Source organism: Populus trichocarpa, chromosome 2 (genome assembly GCF_000002775.5).
Source record: "Populus trichocarpa isolate Nisqually-1 chromosome 2, P.trichocarpa_v4.1, whole genome shotgun sequence".
NCBI lineage: Eukaryota > Viridiplantae > Streptophyta > Magnoliopsida > Malpighiales > Salicaceae > Populus > Populus trichocarpa.
The window spans coordinates 4930359-4948524 of NC_037286.2; the positions used below are offsets into that span (position 1 = coordinate 4930359).

The following is an 18166-nucleotide window of genomic DNA, read 5'->3' on the forward strand; positions in this document are numbered from 1 at the left end:
ACACCTATAAAGTTACGTGTGGGTTCCAGCACTGAACGAGTATCATAAATGCTCAGAGCAGACCTTTGTACATCCTACGTTGTCGCTTCCGTCACCACTGTAACAAGGCTTCTTACTTTAAAGTCTTTGCTTGTAGCTTAATGTCTACCTAGCAGCCGTAACACTAGCAGTCGGCCTTGAGATAAAGCAAAAAGTTTATCCAGTGAAATATGTACGGTGGAGGTCGAGGAGATATTAATGGGTCTGTTTACGAGTTGTTTAGAAGTTTTTTTTTTTGTTATTTTTAAAAATATTTTTATTTGAAAATATATTAAAATAATGTTTATTTATTTATTTTTTTAAATTTATTTTTAATATTAATAATATTAAAATATTAAAAAAATATTAATTTAAAACAAAATAAATAAATAATTTTCAAACAAAATATTTTTAAAACACAAAAATAAACAGGATCTTAGGAGCCTGTTTGACTCTGCGGTTGAACCTGCTTTTCACCAAATTTCAATTTTTTTTTTTGCTAAAATTGAGTGCGGTTTATACTTTTTGGATCGTTTTAATGTGCTGATGTCAAAAATAATTTTTAAAATATGAAAAAACATAATTGGCATGTATTTCGAGAAAAGCTATTTGAAAAGCAACCACTACCACACTGTCAAACACCCTCCTAATCACCACTAATCACCACCGTTCCTTGCAAATTAAAAACCATGACATTATGGTATAAAATCATAATTTATATTTAAATAATATATATTTTTTATTATTTTAAATATTAACTAAAAATATTAAAATATATTAATTTAAAAAAAATTAAAATGTTAATACCCCCATCAACACCCAATCGAGTACTAAATGTTATATCAGATCAATCAAAAGGAAAGGAACATGGTACCACCATTGTCCCTCCTTTGCATAGCTCATGAGTGTGTAAGGTCACTTTGATCAACTGTTTATTTCTTGCACGCATTCACAGTTCAGGTCAGCAATGCTAAAATTAATCATGAGAATCCGCCGAGCCCATTAATTATACAGTACGAGTAGAATAACAGCAGCATCGACTTTGCAAAATGGGTTGGATCATATATATCGGAAGAACAATTACATGTCACGAATGATGAAGTAACAAAATAATGAAATTCAACAAGGTCTAAAATCCAAGAATGCCTCAGCAATTCTAGACTTGGCAAGATAAGAAGCTATATAGGCAGGCAGGCAGGACGAAAAGAATACTGCAAGTTTGTTACAAATATTTATAGCATGTGTTTACAAAAAAAATATTTTCCTTTCAGTTTTGTCTCTGTCATTCTATTCCAACCAGGAACGAGATAAGCAAATGCTAGCTATCTTAAAATATCCTTCAAGAGAAGGAAAGTTCATACTAGACGATGCCTCTGTGTAAGCTTGAGTAGCTAATCTTTGCTTTCTCATGATCATGAGATCTTTAACAAAAATAAAAAGTTCTCTCCTGAGATGGAGCAAAAAAAAGAGAAATGCCAAGAAGTTGAACAAATAACCTAATAGCCAGTCCCTATCTAGTGATATACATACCCTGCTTCTATGAGCGGTGAAATAATTGAAAGACACAAGCAATCACTCGAGTCGTGGACTCTTATTCATGGCAATGGCTCGGAACTTCGTAAACCGATGTCATTGTGCTTCTTCGAAGGACCAGATGGGGGGATCGGCATTCCCTTTGGGAAGAACCCCGAAAAAGTACCCGGTGAAGAATTCTGAGAACTGGGCTCAATCATCTTGAAAATCTTAGTCTGCCTCGAGCCACAAGTATGACTAACAAATGGTGCGAGCAAGAGTAACCATAGAACTAGAACCAGATGACTCCTACCCATATAAGCAACCCAAAAACAAACGAAGAGTGTATAGGGGGAGAGAGAGAGAGAGAGAGAGTCCGAAAGGAGAGGGAGGGGCCGGTACTAAGCTAGAAGGTTTACAAAGGAAATGACTGATAGCTACAAAAACTCATGCATATGATATGTACACACACACACACACCAGTAATAAATAATGAGTTCGGTATGATGGTGGTATTGGAGACCTTGGCTTGTTTGCAAAGGAAATGCATGGATGAAGTGCTAAACAAAATTCGAACAAGGAGGAAATGTGGAAACATGGGGAATTAAATGCTGGGCCGGCATGTGCTTTTACATTGACCTATTGGGTTGTGTTCTGTTTATTGTGTTTGGAAATTAATAACATGCGATGACTACTTAATGTACAAGACCAAGTAAAATTAATTAATTGTCCTAACAAATAGTCTGCGCATTTAGATTTGTACCGAGAGACCCTTGGATTGAACGGGTCTTTAGGAAGAGTGTCTTGAGTGAACATGTACTCATGAGACATCCAGGCCAAAAGTATATTTACAAAATGGAAGAAAAAGGAGAAAAGATTTGGAGGAAAAGAGGGAGCTGTGTAGCATGGTTAGGTGTCTACATGGGGCCATACCATACTTAATGGCCGACTACAGATTTGAACTGTTGTGTCAGGTTCCTCAACAAAACAACAGCGAAATTTGTCCCATTGCTAATCCGCTGAGGACCCTTTAAAGACCTTTCGAGTACATGGTGTCATCTCCTCTTCCACAACACACCCCCTTTCCCCTAATTTAAAGGAGTGTCTCCCAATCCGCACTGTCGGAAGTGTGAGCAAGACCAAATCTTTAATTAGTTCTCTTTCATTGATATTCCACTTTTTCTTAATAACTTTATTGGATTGTTCTTTTATCTCTATTGCTGTAACAGGGAGGGTACGGATGCTCAATAAATAGGGTTAATAAATGGGTGCGCTAAAAAGAGAGAGGCTGAGTCGAAGAGGCCGATTTTAAGATCGAGGGACAAAAGTGATTAGCATTCTTGTGAAAGCTGAGGGCCGAGCTTGTGGGTTTTCTCTGGAAGGGATATTAGGGAGTGGGTTTTCACTGGATTGAAAGTTCAAGTGACTAGTCTCTGCATGTGGAGTCATTTCTGAACACTAGCTAAGGTTGGGGTTTTTCTTCGATGAATTAAAGTTATCACTTCCTAGATCAAATTCATTTTTTTAATTAAAAAAATGAATTTATTCCTCCATTGATAAAATATTTCAGAGGAAGGAGTAGGCTAGGTGGGCGAACATCCCTTCTCTTCTTTCTTCTCTTGTCCAATTTTTGGGTAGAAGTTTAGACTCAAATTCTCGAATTTCTTCTAAGATTTGAGAAAAACATTAGCCTGTTTGGCTCTGCGGTTAAACCTGTGTTTGACCAAATTTTAATTTTTTTTTGTGCTAAAATTGAGTGCGGTTTGTACTTTTTGGATCGTTTTGATGTGCTAATGTCAAAAATAATTTTAAAAAAATGAAAAAACATCATTGACATGTATTTCAGTACGAAAAGATATTTAAAAAGCAACCACTATCATACTGTCAAACCCGCTAATTAAACAAAAACAGTTTGTTTACCGTTTTATAACATGAAAGTGAAGCCACCAGTAATTTTGAAGTTATTATTATAATAATAATATGTGAAACAAAATCGAGGCTTTTCGAAGTTGATATGTGCTTTTATCGATTTCACAGCGTCCAAGTTATCCTCCTCAAATTTTGCGATGATGCGAAACATTGTCGTCATGTCTATATCCATAGACTCGCAGTCTAGCAATAATATGTACGTAGCTCAAGGCAAAACGTGTCATCTAAAACTCCATTTAGGATTGAAGAGTGGCTTATGAAAATCACCAAGAGCCTATTTTTCCAATGCCAATTCAACACCTGCTGCTCGAGGATTAATCACAAGATTGGAATCACAACTTTTATGGACAGTTAACTTTGCCAATTCCTTCTTATAAAAAACATAACTTTGCTAATTTCTTCACGTCGTTTCTTCACTGACTTGTAATGTTGAGCTCGGGAAATGGATGGGCCGTTGTGCATTGCCGTATCATATCCATTTCGGCTGCATTGCCATGTGTGGCCTGGGCAAGCTAGCTCTTTTCCTTGTTTTCGTATAAATTGTGGGCAGTCTAGCTTTCTATCTATTCTTAAAACTCAAAATCGGTGCTTATATAACCCAGCATTTATTGTTGGAAAGTAGAGCCTAAAGGGAAGGTGGAGTCCAGGAGGGAGATATGACCTTAAAGCATATTGGGCCTAAGCGTAAGGAAGTTTTAGATTTTTAGGAGGTTGAGACTTGAGAGCTTGGAATTGGACTTCGGAGAGGATGCATATGGTCTAGAATAACTCTTTTTTAGTCAAACAATTATAATAAATCAACACCGAGATTTTTACATCGAAAACCCTAAAGTAGAGAAAAACCATGAGACAATAACCCGTTTAAAAAATTTCATTATCAATAACAATATAACGTGGAACATGTTACAACTATATTTATGAATCATATAGACAAGGTCAAGTTTGGAAAGAAATCCGTGAAGAAACTATGAAGTAAGTTCATGTAAGACTTTCTCCTTCCATATCAACTCTTTCCCTTTCAATAAGAATAATATATTCAATTTCTATAGTAGATAATGTAACATATTTTTACAATCTTGATTGGCATAAAATTACTCCCTGTAAAGGTCATTTAAGTATCCCAATATAGATTTTATAGAATCAACAACACTAGCCATATATGCATTTTTGTATTAATCTAGCACAAGTCTACCATTATCAAAATATAAATTAAAACTAGTAGTGCCTTTGAGATACCTGGGTAGCCATTTTATTGCTAGCTAGTGTTATTTACTAGGATTAAAGAGGAACTGACTAACCACACTAATAACATGACTAAATCATGACATACATCAAGTTACCAGTTGTGAATGCATAAAGAACCTTATTCATCTCTTTTTTTCCCTTCATCACTTAAAAGATATTGTTTATAATTTAATTTAAAATGGCTTGCAAACGGAACAAACAAATTTGAATTTGCTCATGTCGAATCTCTCAAGAATTTTTTGAACATATCTCTAATGAGATAGTCAAAGTTTCTCATTCTTCATCACTTAAAGGATATTGTTTATAATTTGATTCTTTTACCTAATTGATAAGTTTGCTTGGCTTGGTATGGTAATCAAAACTAGCTTAATAGATTTATTAAGGCTGAAGATAGTATAATATCAATAAATAGTCTAAAAAAGCATCAGAAGAAACAAAATTGGCAACCATATATAATTGATTAAAGTAAACAAAAGTTCTCAAGTCTTGTAATGAATAAAATGTTTGGGACAATACTTTGTTGAGTTTTTATAGGTGCCATTAGTGATGCTCATTAGCTATTATTTCTTATGTTATGCAAATTGTACAAATATATCAACAAGTTGGGAGGAATGTTACAAATATATATATGCACAAGAAAATCAATCTACATAATCAGGTCTTGATATCATTTTGTTGGGAAAATGCATCAATATAAACAATTTTACACTTCATAAGTCTCAATTCTTTTCTCTTCTTGTGCAATTAAAATAGGTTCAACCAATCAAAAAGAAAGACAGAAAAAAAGAAGCAAGCCATCATAATAAATCAACACCAAGATTTTTATGTGGAAAAAAAACCACGAGATCGTAATCCAATTAAGAACTCCCACTACCTATAAAAATAATAGGTACACAAGTGTTTCTTGTCGGTTAAAACTAAGTGCTACAACATAAATTATCAAGAACAACTTGTTATAGGAATACATCAATATTAAAAAGAGAGTGTTGAGAAAATCATCACAAAATTGACAGCCACTCTCATGTGAAGAACATACTAACTTAGATACCTTTACTCTCCAATCCAGCCATATAAAATAAAGAGTAATGTGTTTGTGACATGCTGTTAAAAATTTAACTCGACCCAACGATAAATCAGTTAACTATCAAAACTTGAACATAAATTGTACAAGATGCCATCTTCTCACTCTTTCTCTTTTGTATATGTTGGCACACAGATTTGAAAATAAGCTAAAGTTGGATTTTTATAATTAGTCGCCAGTAGAACCTAATTAAAATGCCTCAAGCATTTGTCTATTTTTTCTTAGTTCATACGGGAGAGAATCTCAAAAGAGAAGGAAGAAAACCCAGCAAAGGATTTGAGATTGGATCATCGGAGAAAATCACAGGTAAACAAAACAAGTTAGGTAATCGGTCAACAGTAAGGAAAGCACACGAGTGAATGCGTTTCAAACACACCCTACCTATTTTCTGCATTAAATTTATTCTTTTGAGTTGAATCCTCTGTGTTCAAAATCTTCACATTCAAGAAACTCACCTATAATTGGTTTTGAGCCCTATAGTTGCTCATATAATAGTTACTAAAAACTTACATAGTCGTTAACTTTAGGGTCCGTGAAATTAGTCGAGATACGCGCAAGCTGGCCCGGACACTCACATTAAACTAAAAAATAAAATAAAAAAATTAATACATATTTGTACCTAAAAAAATATAATAATAAATTAAAACCCAACGCTAAGGGAACGCCAAATTGGACTCCACACTGGACTAATGGAAGGTTCAAAAAGTCTACGTGAAATAAGCAATCTTGAGCAGTCGTACATATTTAACACCATTTGACTTTCGTTTAATTCGTGACAGACGCTCTCATAGACCAGAAAAATGTTCATCTCTCACCGTGTTTTCTTCTGGTGGGTGGGATTATTTCCCTTGAAAGAAGAGATTCATCTTTTCTTAAAAAAATAAATAAATAAGTGAACCCATTCACACTTCAATATCTTTAAGATGATTTATTTTTTTAATGGAAAAACTAAGTGAAACTTGACCAAGTTATTCTATTCTGCCACGTCCAAGCAATCTTTCAACCATTGAAGATACTTTTGAATATAAATAAAATTATGCCCTACTTATAAGGAAAATAAATAAAGAAAAGAGGGTGGAAAAATACCTTGAAGTTGGGATAGGGGACCACCAAAGGGAGAAGAGTTACACCGGTTACGCGGTGCGAACTAATTTTAAAGGATGCTGGGACAGCGACAGAGGTTTTTTTTTTTTAAAATAAATATATTAAAATAATATTTTTTATTTTTAAAATAAAAATTAAATTGTTTTTTTTTAAATAATTGGATCGCGCACAGTTCAATTCCAGCTCATCCTTTTTATTAAAAATATAAAAACAAATTGAAAATTTGACTAAGAAATAAAAACGACGTTACACTTTGACTCCTTCCTTCCTGCCCCTACAAAACCCCTACGTCTCCTGTCCCCAACCTTTGCCTCTCTCTCTCTGTTTTTTAATTTTTATCTCAGAAGAATGGGGAGAGACGAACTCTTCCTAACTGTACCCAGCCTCTTTCGCTGTCCGATCTCTCTCGACGTAATGAAGTCTCCCGTAAGTCTCTGCACCGGCGTCACATACGATCGCTCCAGTATTCAACATTGGCTCGACTCCGGTCACGACACCTGTCCCGCCACCATGCAAATCCTCTCCTCCAAGGACTTTGTTCCTAACCTCACTCTCCACCGCCTCATCAACCTCTGGACCACCACAGCCGCCACCAAATCCTCTGCTCTCGCTCCGGCAGTTTCCGAAGAGAAAGTTAGGGTTTGGATTGAAGAAATCAAGAGCGGAAAGATAGAGAGGTGTTTGGATTCGATTGTAGAGTTTGTTAGTTGTGGAGAGGTGAGCCGAAGGTTTTTGGTCAGTTTTGATGGTTTTTTGGAGGCGATCGTGGGTGTTTTGAACACAAATTGCGTGCAAATTCGTGTTCTGGAGTCGGTTATCAGGGTCTTAAGTTCACTTTTGCTTGAAAATGGAGTCAATGAGAAATTGCACAAATTAGTCTTCACATCAAATTCGAATTGCCTGCCTTCCTTTATTTCTGTTTTGCGAAACGGAAGTTTGGAGTACAATATCGCATGCGTCACCGTTTTGGAGTCAATTACAATAAACAACCAATCAAAACAGCTCGTTGCAGGTACACAGGACGTCTTGCCGGTTCTATTACAACTTCTCAAAACTGACAACGACCATCAGGATTTAAACGAAGTGGTCCTGTCGTTTTTGATTTCGGTGTCTATAACTCTGTCAATCAAGACTCGGCTAGTTCAACTCGGACTGGTTGAGGTTCTATCGAGCATGCTGTTGAGCCAAAACGCTGCCGTTTCTGTCGTGGAAAAGTCACTGAAGGCATTGTCAATGATTTGTACGCGTGCGGATGGACGGTCAGCGATAAGCGTTGACCCGACATGCGCAGGGGCGATAGTGGAGAGATTAATGAAGGTCTCAAAAACGGCAACGGAGGATGCCGTGGTGGTGCTGTGGAGCATGTGTTGTCTGTTTAGGGATGAGAAGGTGCTGGAGAGAGTGGTCAGGAGCAATGGAGTGACAAAAGTCTTGTTGATTATGCAGAGTGAAGTAGGGGAAGGGAATGTAAGGAGGATGTGTGGTGACTTGATCAAGGTTTTAAGATTTGGCTGTAAAAATGGTGGCGGCCTTGGTGGTGCGGTGAGTTACGAGACCAAAACTACTCATATCATGCCTTGTTAAATTCTTGGAGTCGCTGAATCTGATGATGCTTTTGTGGAAGATGTGAAATTAGTTTTTTTTCTTTTTCTTTTTAACATAAAAACATTAACTTACACATGAAAAGAAGAAAATACTCAATTGTTTTACTCTTGATCTTGAATGGATTTTGAATTTGTAGCTCAGCTTCCAGTCTAATGAAAATTTATACAATTATATCATTTTATGCTATGTTTTTTTTTTTCCCTCACCTTGCAGTTTACTAGCTTCTTTTAAGCTTACTTAAAAAAAAAATTTATCGTTGAATAAAAAAAAAATAGCATCTTCGACGTTAGAATAGACTCGGGTCACAGCATAATATAACTTCTTCCTGAAATGATGAACTTTTTTATACCGTTGGAGATATCTTTGAACAAAGTTTATACATCAGTTAATATTATATCATATTCTTTAAGTCTTAAAGATGAAAAATCATTGGATAAACTTAGTCTATATATATCACTAGCAAAGTAGATCAACAAACACACGATACATGAGCAAAACACAATTATATATCCTCGCCATGATAATACATGCATTTTAAAAATATTTTACCCTGGCTGTGAATTTTTTACTCAATAAATAATAAATATGATGTAAATAAAAATAAATTCAATCCATAAATACTCATTGCGAGCTCCTAGCATAGAAACTAAAAGGAGATAAGATAACTATCTAGTAGATAGCCAAGTGGTAAAAACTTGGGACTAAAGGGTTTGCTCCCCCTTAATCTCAGGTTCGAACATTGTGGTTGTTAATATTGGTGACCACTAGAGGTTTATTTGGTTGTTAATTTCAGGATTCATGAGGATTAGTCAAGGCACACGCAAGTTGGTCCGGACACCTCACATAAATAAAAATAAAAGAGATAGAAGGAAAAATCAGCAAGCATCTTCATTCAATTCTTATTGTCTTTATTGGTGAACATGTCCATAGACCAAAGAAGACCTTCAAAAATTTACTCATGAAGTATGTTTTAGATATATATGGGCAATGCTAAATTTATTGATAATTTTGTTATTCACACCACTTAATTTTTTTTAAAAAAAATAACTAGTTTATTTATTTTTTATTAATGTTTATTATATTTTAGTTTAATGTACTATCTTCTTTAATGATGACATAAAGAGATTAACAATAGTCATTTTAAAAGATGCATTTCTTACAATTTAATTTGTGAGAGTGCTTGAAAAATGTTTTTTTTTCCTTTCCTTTGCACAGAATATTCTTCAGGCCAATTTTTGTTAGGATTTTCTTATACACCATATTCTTTATTCCTCAGCCTGTACACTAATCACGGCGTTCTTTGCTTGTTTGTGATCCCTGACACCATTGCTGTCAATTTTGGGATGACATTACAATGAATAATAATAGTTGACTTGATAAAACCTATATCTAAATGTGGACACGAGAGTCGTGTCCAATATTATAGAATCGATAAAGTTTTATTGACGAATAAATATTTTGACAAATTAATATTGTTTTTATTGAACCCAAAATTGTTTCATGCAATTTTTTCTTAAAAAAGATGAAAATTTAGTTATTTTTAGGTTTTTTTTATGGGATTAGTTTCAGACTCAAGACCAAGATCATAGTTTTTTAAGGTTAATACGAGTTGATTTTAGTTTTTTTAGGTCCTTTTTAATTTTTTTTTGAGAATTAGTCTTCGTGTTTTTTTTTTTACTTTTTTTTTTCTATATGAGTTATCTTAATTTTATATCCCATGATCACAGGGTTAGTAGGTTAACTTGTATTTACTCAAAAAAAATTTGTTGCTTTTTTTTTTAATTTTTGTTGTTTTGTCCTTCAACAATAGGTTATTTAGTAATTGAGCTTCGTAATTTTGTTTAGTTTACTTTTGAAGAAGTTATCCCGGTATCACAATCAGGTTGTATATTTGACATGCTAACCTTGATGAGATCATGTCGGGTTTTTTAAACATTTTTTGTTTTCAATTTCTTTTAAGTTTATTTATTGTCATTGAATTTTTTGTTTAAAAAATTAGTAAAGCTTATTAAATCCAAATAAATCAATGACCCAGGTCTCAATATTTTTATTTTAGAAATGCTTGTATTGACTTAATATCTTTTTTTTACATTACAAAAAATTAGGCTGACTGACAGTGTAATATGAGCTACCTATTTAATTAACAAAACACTAAAGGGTGTGACTAGATCAATGTATCCACATTGATAAAACACTATTAATTGGAATAGTGTTGTGTGTTTTTCTTTTGTTTTTTTTTTTAGTTTTTTTTCAATTTTATCGATCTATATTAGGTTGTTTTGAGAATTAATTTTTTTTTATTGGCTTATATATTAGTCTTATAGATTTAGTTTTTTTTTCTCGATCTAAACCTTCAACATTAGATTTGTTGAAAGTGGGGTTTGATAATTTTTTTTTATTGGCTTATATATGAATTTATCATGATCTCATGATTCAAGTTGCGTGTTTAACAAGTTAACTCGGGTTTATCCAAGTCGGGTTCTTTTATTCTGCTTTTTCTAATTGATTTTTTTTTTGTTTCATCCTTCAATAATAGGTTGGTAGGGAATTGAGCTTTGTGATTTTTTTTTAATTTTTTTTTATGGGGTTATCTCACATGCATGACTCAGTCCGTGAGTTTGATAAGTTGAGCTTTGATGACTCTTTTTATTGTTTTGGTACCTTTTTTTTAATTAAACATGTTTTTAATTGAGCTTTGTATTTTTTTTATTTAAGGTTATCCTTATCTCATGACTCAGGTTGCGAGCTTGATATGTTGATCCTGATTGACTTGGTTTATTTTTTTGGTTTTTTTTAATTAATTTTTTTTTCAATTTCATCCTCCAATAGCTTAATCTTTTATTTTCTTTTCAATTTTCTCCTTCAGTATTAGGTTGTTTAGGAATTGGACTTTGTAATTTGTTTTTTTAATTTGGTTTTGGTAGAGTTATCCTAGTCTCACGGATTTATTTATTTATTTATTAATTTCAACTTTCAAAATTGGATCTATTGAAAATAAAACTTCATAAATTATTTTATTTTATTTTTATGAAATTATTCTGATTTTATGAGTTAAGTCGTGATTTTAACAGGTTGACCCAAGTTGATTGAGTTTTTTTTTTCTTTTTTAATTGAATTTTTTATATCATCCTTCAATATTGGGTTAGTTGAAAAGTGAACTTCATATTTTTTTTATAGGGTTATCCCAATCTCATAAACTGGATAGCCTTAGCATGTTAAACCAGGTTGACTCGAATAATTTTTTTGTCTTATTTTTTTTTTAATTTTTACTTTCAACATTTGATTGATTAAGAATTAACTTTTATAATTTATTTTAATTTGCTTTCTATAGGGTTATCATGGTCTTATGATCTAAGTTGTATATTTGACACGTTAACTCGAATTGATCAAATATATCGTCGTTTTAATATTTGAAAAAAATAACTTCTAATATCAATATCTAAAAAATATATCATCCAATACATATCATATTAAATTGTTTTTATTGTAAAACATGTTAGCAATATTTAAATATTTTTTTTAGTATTAAAAAAAAACTGATCTAATCTGTAGCAAGCGCGGGCTAAGAATCAGGTACTTACTATTTAACATTTAACAAGGCTGTGAGGGTCTTCCCATCTTTGTTTGGAATTGAGGGTGAATATATTTTTCATCAAAATTTGATTATTTATTTTTGCTTTAAATTAATTTTTTTAGTATTTTTGATATATTAATATTAAAAATAAATTTTTAAAACATAAAAAAATATATTATTTTAATATATTTCTAATTAAAAACTACTTGAAAATGAATCCATAACTATTCTCTGGGTGAATATGGTGATGCCTTTCATCATTATCATCTCAGGGAGGTAAGGTACACAATGGTAGTTTTCGACTTCTTGGTTTGGCCACGTGTTCTAGTGCTGGGCTGTTCCGATTGAACCAAATTTCAGATTAGATTTTAAGCGAGGATTCGGCCTTCATCCTCTGCTTTAGGCCTAACAGAGCTGTGGTTAGGCTAGAAATAGAATTCGATCGTGCGACAGGGACTGGTATGTTTGAATCCGTGTAAATGTTTGCCACTTTTTTTTTTTTTTTTGAATATTGATGCTTTGCCACATAGCACAGAAAATAATAGCTTATTAGGATTAAGAATATAGTATTTATTGATTGAAATTAGGTACTATCATAATTTCCTCGCCGAACTCCATCTTGATTGTATATAATTGGCATGGCTCGTTGTGTCTTCCTGGGATAATTCAACTGGACCGATTTTCTGAATCCACTCACTCTGGTTGTTCTATGTTAAGAGCTAGCTTCGCCACGGCCGGAAAAATCACATTTTGCAGCAAAAATTTGCGTTGTTGCTACATGCCATTACAGTTCGGCCCATGGGAGAAAAAAACAAGGCTGCAAATTTTTGTCGCTAGTTTTATTAATTTTTTGTAGGTGAACCATTGGGCCTTGTAGGCTGTGGGGATAGGCTAGAATCCTGAAAAGCCCATGGGCTTGATGCCTATTGGGTTGTGGTTTCCCATTTTATTACTGTTAAATCACTTGTGTATATATTAATTATTAACCATGGTGAAGCAACTAACCACTAACCAAGAGTGACAAATGAAGTAGGAATTATCTCAATGTATGTGCCTTTTGTTTGTTTCTTGCACGTAGTTCATCCAAATATATCTTTTGAGATCGGAATCAATTAACAAAAAAGAGCTTTCAACGCCCCTCTTGTTTTACTCTTACCAAAATATTCTTGAGCGTTTCGTTGTAACTCCCTTGTTGATATGATTTGACTGGACCATAGGCATTTTATTGGACTGATATTTTAACAAAACACATTAAGAGTGTGATATGATCAAATTAAACCAGGAAAAGATCAATTTATTTGCAAGACTTTTGAACAAAATATTAAGGTATGCTTCTATAGAATATTAGGACCATAGGCATTTTGGACGTTGATACAAGATTTGGATTTTTCGTGTCCATGGACTTGTGTAAACCTAGCTGTTCTCTAATATGGGTTCAGGGGTTCATGGGCTAGGTGTTTATAGGTTCATTACTTTAATATTTCAGCTTTTCTAATTTAATTTTTGAGTTTCTTGAAAAATTATTGCTTAAATTTTTTTTATTAGGAGGTTTTCCCTATGTCATTTGGGTTATAAGTTGATCTACAAGATTAGGCGGGCCACGCCAAGCTAATAGGAGGTTTGGTTTTTGGTAAATCAGACTTTATTAAAACCCTGAGTCACCTAGATATTAATGGGTTTATTATTTTAATGTTTCAGTTTGCCTGTTAATTGATTTAGTTTTTAGATTTTTTTAAAAAATATTGCTTAAAAAGAAATTATTATCAGGTTTTTCCAAGTTACTCGGATTATAGATTGACCTAGTAGTACAGGTAGGCTATGCCGAGCCAATTATAAGTCCTGTTTTTGGCAACTTTAAATTTGACTATAATTTTAAGTTAACTTGTTAGGCTAGATGTAATAAATATTAACCTGAATCGATTCTTGTATACTGGCGTACCTTTTATATTAAATTTTTTTAACTCAACTTATGAAACAGCGCAAACAAAAATATCTAGTAAAACCAATAAGCTCTGCCTCTTGAATCAGCTCACCCCCACTACTTCTGCTGTACCTAGCATTTTCTACTTCAAGACTGAAGCCAATAATCTTGACATCTTTCAAACCTTAGCTCCCCTAACGGGTTCCCTCTCAGAAACGCTTAATCTCCTATCCGTTTTCTGTTATGGTGACAGATAACATCCACGTCGACCGCTTTTATGAAGTGTGTCCTTTGTGGAAGCCCGAATCAATTGTGCCATGTCTGAATTTTTTGAATATCCAGAAATTGAGTGGTTGAACAATTCCTTACATGCTGTACCTTCTCTAAGGAATCAGACGACGAAGCACCCCTTTCAGCTTTTCAAGTGAACATATTTACATGTGGATGAATGGTAGTCGGTGGATGTATGTATCTCGCAAGATTGGGGATGAAGTAAAAGCATTCATTTTCTGTGGAACGTGGGCTGCCATTACTCGTGGGGCACATGATAGGACAGTCCACCCTGATATTGCTAGGGCATCATCCATCTTCCCACCAATAGATCATTTCCTAAAAACATGTTATTCTACAGTTGAAAGATGGTGGCTCCAGGAAGGCAAGCACGTAACAAGAAGATGTTTGCTTGATCACAAATCACTTGCCACACCGAAGCACATGGCGAAAGGAAACCGTGAGGCTGCACCAAGCCGTGTTGCAGCAGTACTGTCTTGTTTCATCTGAAAATATTTCATGGCTGCTTCTAGAGCAGCAACAGGCTCCTCAAGGCCATCCATTTTACGGCAAGCAATGAACATGCAGCAGAGGACACAGTCAAGCTTGTTGAATGGTGCTAGCGGCAACATAGTTTGCTGCGCAACTGCATTTGCTACTGCAGAGATGTTCATAGGGTTGCATAAATTGAGCAACACATTAAGTGAAGCTATTGCAAAACTTGACGATGATTGTGAAAAGTCTACCAAGGAGAGGAAGGAATTTAAGGTGTTTTGCAAAGCATATAGACATGCTAGAAGGCAAGCTTAGTGCGGAAAAATCAGATAGGCTCGCTCCATCACAAGTTGGACTAATTAATATCGGTGTTGATGTGTTAGTCTTGGAGCCTGGGAGGATTGGGGCTTTTGGGAAAGTTGGAGCTGCGTTTATGAATTTCACTATTTTGATTGAAACAAAGGGGAGTAAAGGAATTGGTGCATGGATCACTTTAGATGGAAAAAGAATGGAAGTATTGGAGAATGATCCTGAATTCCTAAAATATGCAATCCTGAATACCAAAATTACAAGCAGCCAGCAAATTGCCTGATGATCAACCATGCCAGGATGATACAGCAGCAGATCTAAGAAAGTAATTGATGTGCGTCTGATGAAAAGGTAATGCTGAAACAGAAAAATGAAGGCGAAATGCTCCCAGGCAAAGCCAGACAACATACTGGTTTCCTTGTTTATTTAGTTTCCAATATTTGTACGTGAAATATGTAGTCGGATTCAAATGTTTTTTAATGCAAAATATAAAAAGAAGTTTTAACTTTCTTTTCGTGCAAGATACACACAGTTCATCAATGATCCTTATTAGTGACATCTCAAAAAAGAAGCGGCAACACCATTGATTCTTTTTCTATGATCGATTTGCTGTCAGCCCTGAATGGTAGAGTCCAAGTGCAGTTGGCGAGTTTTATCATGGAGAAAAATAAAAGAAGAAAATGAAATACTGTTACGTTCAGCCATGAAGCAAGCATTGAATTCAAGAAAGAAGCAACAGTTGAAGAAGAATTCTCCACATGAGAAATATGACAGCAGAGGAGCAGTTAGTCAGTTAGCAGAGTTAGTTGTTTAGCTGCTAGTTAATAATTGCTATAGTTAGCAGGTTGAAGTTGTATACAATCATGGGGCAGGAAACGTGACGAGTAAGGAATAAGAAATCACTATTTTGACAGTTAATACTGTTATACCTCTCTTTCTTTTAATTTTCTTGTTTTCTCATTCTCAATCTTTTCTTAAATCACTATTGCTCAGAAGTAAACTTGATATCAGAGCATTGAAACATAAGTAAAATGATGGAGAATAAAAAGGTGAGTGATGAGTATATATTTTTTATTATAGATTTTTATAAATAAAAAAATATTTAAAATAAAATGAATTTAACAAACATGTCAAATTTAAAAAAACTTGAGCTTGACAATCAGTTAAGCCCAATATAGCGCGAGTCTAAAAAACTTGTCAGACCTAGAGGACTTGGGTTTGACAATCAGTTAAGCCCAAGATAACGTAGGTCTGACAAGTATACCAAACCTAAATCATTTAAATTCAATCATTACCAAGTTCTAAGGCTATATGCATGATCTTAGATGATCTTCTAAATTAAAAGTATTGAATGCATGATAAACTGTCATGCCTCTCCATCTAAGATAATAATGTGAGTTCATATTTAATATAATGATTTTTCTATATTTATAGGTATACACAGAATTTCTTAAGGGACCTACCATACTTACTATGATATGTAAGAGATATCTATCCCTCATTAATGTCATGGAAAGCAAATGACTTTTTCAGTCTTTCACTTCTATAAAAATGATAAGGCTTAGAAAGTATAAATACCACTTGAACCATCCAAGTAAGAGTTCATAACTTTTTATCTCTTACAAATAAATTTATATAGATTTCAGATCATTAACTAACTTAAAACTCGAGAACAAATATTTTTATTCCTTGAATTTAAGGTTCTTTTAATTCATTTATTGTCTTTCCCATAAATATACTAACTTTATCATTGGATGGTCTTTAACTCTTCTTAAATGAGATTATTTTTGCATGAACTTAAGCTTTAACATTAGCTTGGAATTCTTAGTCTGAGGTTTATAAAAGTATTTTTTAATTAAAAATATATTAAAATGATATATATTTCTTTAATATTTGATATCAACATATTAAAATTATTCAATAACACATAAAAAGATATTAATTTAAATTGACACTTAAAAAGACATGAATTTAAGATTGAAGTTAGGTTGTTCTTGGGCTTTCGTTTTTCAAATTAATTAGATAATATGAATTTTGAATGATTTGATGTTAGGGTTTTTGTTGCAATTGTGAACAAGTCTTAAATTTTCTAAACTGAACCTACTTTAATCTTTCTTTTTTTGTATAGCATTAGATTACATTCAATCTTTAATTTGTTTGATGTGGTCATAAATGCAAAAGCAACTACGTAAAATAGTGTCTCGATTGCTTCATCGAAGCTTTCTGGCATATTTTTTGTGACGTTGTTGAAGTGATCTTATAATGAAATTTTAGATCTTGGGATGTCAGTGAAATTGCTGCGTTTGTGACTAGCTCTTCTTCTTTTATGATTTCTATGTTGTTTTGCAAATTGTCATAAATTCAGGTTTGAACAGAAAGATTATGTTTAATTGAGGCCATATGTTAATTTATTTTGAAGTTTCTTCTATATATATATATATATTTGGTTGCTCGTCTTCCGAAATTTGTTCATGTATTATTGGTGTTTGTTTTCTGCATTTTCACCTTTTTTTGTCTTTCCCTATCAAGCATTCCTTACTGAAGAAAAGGTTTGTTGCAGTAATATTTGCTTCCGAATAACCTGTTTCTCCTTTTCTTTTTATTTAATTATGATTGCAACATGAACATTATTCATCATATTTGCAACTCACAGTTTTTTAATCTCTCTTGTCTATATTGATTTGCATGAGGATTCCAGTCAAAAATTCTTTCTGTGGGGAGTGTTCAGGCCAAATTAAGAAACCTTCGCTCTGGCAATTGATGTTGTTCCTGGAGAAGAACAAGGCATCACGAAGGCCATAACCTGGGAAAGGCGGAGTCCTGCTAGTCCGTCAAAGCAATGGTAGTGATGGTTCTGGCTTGATTTATCGGTCCGCATAATTGATTCTTAATCAGAATTTGTACGTTGATTTCCTTTTGGCTTCTTTCTTAACGACTGAAAGAAAGCAGATGTTTAGCTTGACTACAGAAAGAGGTAGGAAAACATGTATTGGCACACGGAACATGAATTTGACCCTTGATCAAGGAAATACATAGCACCACCAGCTCCAATCCTTTTGCTTTAGAAGAACCGTGCCAGGTTTTTGTTGTTGAAGAGGATGGA

The 18166-nt window shown here is 33.6% G+C and overlaps 2 protein-coding genes across 2 annotated transcripts; both read left to right on the forward strand.

The window, feature by feature from the left end:
* Window positions 1–7188: 7188 nt before the first annotated feature.
* On the forward strand, window positions 7189–8680 carry LOC7466408 (U-box domain-containing protein 29). The gene has a single exon (XM_002300896.4). The coding sequence runs from the start codon at window positions 7238–7240 to the stop codon at window positions 8471–8473; it is 1236 nt and encodes a 411-aa protein (XP_002300932.1). The 5' UTR covers window positions 7189–7237; the 3' UTR covers window positions 8474–8680.
* Window positions 8681–14427: 5747 nt separating this feature from the next.
* Window positions 14428–15346, forward strand: LOC112326680 (uncharacterized). Its single transcript, XM_024596226.1, has 3 exons — window positions 14428–14753; window positions 14793–15034; window positions 15138–15346. The coding sequence occupies exons 1-3, from the start codon at window positions 14428–14430 to the stop codon at window positions 15344–15346; spliced, it is 777 nt and encodes a 258-aa protein (XP_024451994.1).
* The last annotated feature ends 2820 nt before the right edge of the window (window positions 15347–18166 follow it).